The 4,513-nt window shown below is 37.5% G+C and overlaps 1 protein-coding gene across 1 annotated transcript in view; it reads left to right on the top strand.

Moving 5' to 3' along the window:
* LOC106880049 (glutamate--cysteine ligase catalytic subunit-like) overlaps positions 1 to 4,513 on the top strand; it is a 55,374-nt gene that overhangs the window by 29,978 nt on the left and 20,883 nt on the right. The window contains exons 10-11 of the mRNA XM_052977139.1: positions 457 to 573; positions 1,446 to 1,584. Of these exons, the coding sequence (XP_052833099.1) occupies positions 457 to 573; positions 1,446 to 1,584 (256 nt within the window). The remainder of the gene's footprint in view (positions 1 to 456; positions 574 to 1,445; positions 1,585 to 4,513) is intronic.

Raw genomic sequence — 4,513 nt, 5'->3', positions numbered from 1 at the left:
GAGAAAGAGAGAGAGAGAGAGAGAGAGAGAGAGAGAATTATATTATCCCATCTATTCCTCATAGTATTAGATGTAGATTATGTAATAACTTCTTTCTATAGATTTATAGAGAAAATATTGTGTTACATTAATTCTAACTCCAAAGGTAGGATCATTAAAGCATCGGAAGAAATTCCCTGTTGTATTCCTTCTAGTATTTTGTTTTTTTTGAGTTCGAATATCATCAAGGTCAAGTTTGCCAGTTATCAATTCTGGGTTGATGGTATAAAAATAACAGACATTGATTGTATCAGACATTCTGCCATCAAGATTCTTTGCCTTATGCCTAAAGCAGAAACCATTATACACACCTCTAAGTTTAAAATTTCATTTTTATCTTTAATTGCTTATTATACATTGTTTTATGGTGTTTCATGTAATCTTTAATGAATGAATTTTAAGAATTTCAATTTCCAGTTAGCTCTAACAGCAGCTGCTCCAGTTTATCGAGGACTTTTGTCTGATACAGACTGTCGTTGGTGTGCTATTTCTCAGTCTTGTGATGACCGTACCAGACAAGAACTGGGTTTAGAAGTAAGTTTCAATATATCTACTTCACTGTAAAATAAAAACTGTGAAAGAAATACATAAAAATATCCTCCCTAACTGCTTAGTAAAAGTCATTTAAAATTATCATCCTCATCATTATCATCGTTTAATGTCTGTTTTTCCATGCTGGTATGGGTTGGACGGTTTGACAGAGGACTGGCAAGTCAGCAGGCTGCACCAGGCTCCAGTCTGATCTGGCAAGGTTTCTACAGCTGGATGCCCTTGCTAATGCCAACCACTCTGAGAGTGTAGTGGGTGCTTTTTACATGCCACCGGCTTCGGAGCCAGTCAGGCAGCACTGGCATCGACCACATTTGGATGGTGCTTTTTATGTGTCACTGGCATGGGAGTAACTCAGGGGGCACTGGCATCGACAACATTCAAATGGTGCTTTTACATGTCACCAGACTAGAGATGTCTTTTAAGGTGTCTTTTAAGACGTCTTTTATTAAGATGTCTTTTATTAAGACATCTTTAATTAAGATGTCTTTAATTGCCTGTAAATATTCGGCAGGATTCACAAGATTGGGTTTTAACTAAGAGTCTCTAGCTGCTCTACCTTCCAGTCCCCACTAAATGGTAACAATATACTATTTTCCACTTGTTAGTGATGTGTGCTTCCAGAATAGATATGTCTCGTCAGGAAGTATTTTTGAGAATATTTAACTAATTTTTCAGTTATTTCAATTTCTTTTGTGAGAAGTGGACAAATATATTGTTTCCATGTCATAAATAGTAGCATATCTTTGTGCTTTTGTGCCATCATTCTTACTTAATAATATCTTCTCTTCATGTCAAAAACAGCAGCTTATTCTTGGAACTTTGAGTTGTTTTGACTTTATATCTTCTCCTTTTAGCCTTTGACAAACGGTAACATTTTGATGAAGAAATCCCGTTTTGATACAGTAAGCAGTTATCTCTCTGTGAGCGACCAATTTTATAATGATTATGATTTCAGTTATGACCGTGAGCAGTATGAATTACTGAAAGCTGAAGGTATTTAGAAATTCTCTAAAAACATAAAAATAATTCTTAATTCATTTTATATAAAAATATTATCATTGACCAGTTCTCAGAATTAATTAACACAGTTCCTTTTACTTTGCTACTGTGTTGTAAATATTTAATCATAATTTAATTCATTAAACAGTTACGGCATCCATGACTTCTGTTAACCATTAAAAAATTCACAGAAACTATTAACTTCATTCACCCATTTACTACTTGGTATCAAAATTTTCATTGTGTTGTTTGTAACCTGGTCAGTGATGAAGATTTTGGCACTCAATAATAAATGACTTAGTGAAGTTAAAAACAGTTTCTCTAAAATTTGAAGGCACATGGCTCAGTGGTTAGAGCATCTGGCTGCAATCTTGAAGTAGTGAGTTCAATTCCCAGACCGGGTTGCGTGTTGTGTTCTAGAGCAAGACATTTATTTCATGTTGCTCCAGTTCACTCAGCTGTAGAAATGAGTTGTGATGTCACTGGTGCCAAGCTGTATTGGATCCCTCTGCTTTTCCCTTGGATAATATCGGTGGCCTGGAGAGTGGGAGCTGGTATGCATTGGCGACTGCTGGTCTTCCATAAAAAAAGACCATGTCCAGACTTGTGCCTCAGAGAGTAACTTTCTAGGTGCAATACCATGGTCATTCATAACCGAAGTGGGTCTTTACTCTATATGTATGTATGTACGTATGTATGCATAATATATACATATATATATGGACAGTAGATTGTGCATGGCTAAGTGGTTAGAGCACTGGGCTCACAATCATGAGGAAGTGAGTTCAATTCCTGGACCAGGCTGTGTGTTGTGTTTTTGAGCAAGACACTTTATTTATATAGTCTTCCTCAAACCACCTTGCCCAGACTTGTGCCTTGGAGGGGTATTTTCTAGGTGTATTCCTATGGTCATTCATGATCGAAGGGGGTCTTTGCCTCTTTATGAATGGTTGGCATATGAGTATTGTAGTTTCAGCACAATCTTTAGATCAAATCACTTGCCATACAAGAACAACCGCCATTCCAATAATTCAGGGCTATTATACAACTCTTCTATATTCTGTGTCTAGTTTTAAGAATCATTCCAAAAATTTATAATTTTGTTTGAGATAATCGACAATGTGTTCAAATTTTATAGAATTTTTACAAAATACGTCACCTGTCCTATGTTTTCATAGGGAAGTTTCTGGATTTGGATAAGCTTGTATGCCATGAGAAGAGTAGATTATTGAGATTGTGGAAGTAGCATTTTTATTTCTAAGAGAAATAGAACAGTTTCTCTCTCTCTCTCTCTCTCTCTCTCTCTCTCTCTCTCTCTCTCTCTCTCTCTCTCTCTCTCCCTCTCTCTCATACACAACTTTTGTTATATTCAGGGAGACAGTGCGAAAGAAAAGGAGCGAGGTGAGGAAAAAAAGAAGGTGCAAGATTAGGAGTAAGGGAGAGGAGAGGGGTAGAGAGATGGGTGGGAGACAAGGGATGAAAGAGAACCAGGAAAGAGTTTGAGGAGCAAGAAATTGGGGTGTTGAGGGAAATTAATAGGACAAGACCTACATCATCATCATCATCATCATTTAGCGTCCATTGTCCATGCTGGCATTGGCTGGACGGTTTGACCAGGGCTGATAGGCTGGAAGGCTGCACCAGACTCCAGTCTCATTTGGGATGGTTTTCTACTGCTGGATCCCCTTCTTAATGCCAACCACTCCGAGAGTGTAATGGGTGCTTAGAAGAATAGAATGATTATATAAAGGGGAAGGGGAATGGAGAGGAGTTGGGGGTCTTATAGTCGAATGAATGCGTGTATATGAATATTTAAAACTGTGTGTGTGTGTGTGTGTGTGTGTGTGTGTGTGTAAAAGTTAGTTACAGCTGTGAAGGTAGGTAACTCTGTACAGGGGACATAAATTTGTAGGTAAACTAATTGACTGGAAAGTAGTAACATATTCTGGCTTTAACTCATTGATGGAGACCAGAATAAAAGTAAAATATTGCTTGTATATTTATATTTTTTAGAGACATAAGGATAAAATCACTTTAATGATTTTGTCAAGTAGTCAGCGTGAAATAAAAACCTTGCAGGTAATTTTATATACTAAATTTAGTATATACATAATCATATTAAAGGGATCGGATTATCCGTTCCAACATGCTAGAGAAAGATACCAAATGGCACCAAAAGCCACCTTATTTCTCCTTCAGCACAGGTTGTAAACAGGCTGATGAAAAATAATAAATACAACTTTCTAGTTAATTGTATGTATATATATATATATATAAATGGAACAAAAACGCAATAGAGGGCATTAAAACGTTCGGACAGATGGATGACACAAAGGTGGACAAGAAAAACAACAATTAGAAGGACAGGCAAAGAAAGATGAGTCATTTTTGGCTTTCTTTCATCAGTCAAGTACCAGAAGTCATGACTATTTCAGACAGTTACACTTGAGATGGTTCGATCTGGTTGTCCCCCAAAATGTCCAAGCTAAAAGCATTAGACTCCTTTGTAAGAAAGCTAGCGAATGTGTACGGCAACAGAGACGAAAAAAAAAAAGATAAAAATCGGAGAACATGGTACACAATTACGATTACAACAAGAAATAACAACAGGCGTCTTTTGACTGAGAACAATTCCGATTGAGCTGGCGTGTATGAAGTAAAAGCCTAAAGGCAGGAACATAGGAGATGGACACAAGACGTGTTGACAGTTGGCAATCAGGCCAAGAAAGAAAGATCAAGGCTGGCCGGACACCGGTTACGTGGAAGGAGGAGAGATGGGCAGGGGACAGCAGGATTGGAGGATTAGAAAAATATCAGACAAAGGGAAAGGCGCAGGGGAGATAAACAAATGGGAAATAGTGGGAATTAAAGAAAGAGAGGGCCAAGAAATGTGAGAGAGGGGGAGAGAAAGGAAGAAAAATGA

This window comes from Octopus bimaculoides, chromosome 27, assembly GCF_001194135.2.
Source record: "Octopus bimaculoides isolate UCB-OBI-ISO-001 chromosome 27, ASM119413v2, whole genome shotgun sequence".
NCBI classification, from domain to species: domain Eukaryota; kingdom Metazoa; phylum Mollusca; class Cephalopoda; order Octopoda; family Octopodidae; genus Octopus; species Octopus bimaculoides.
The sequence above is the reverse complement of the archived record's forward strand: the minus strand, read 5'-3'. Positions and strand labels throughout refer to the sequence as shown.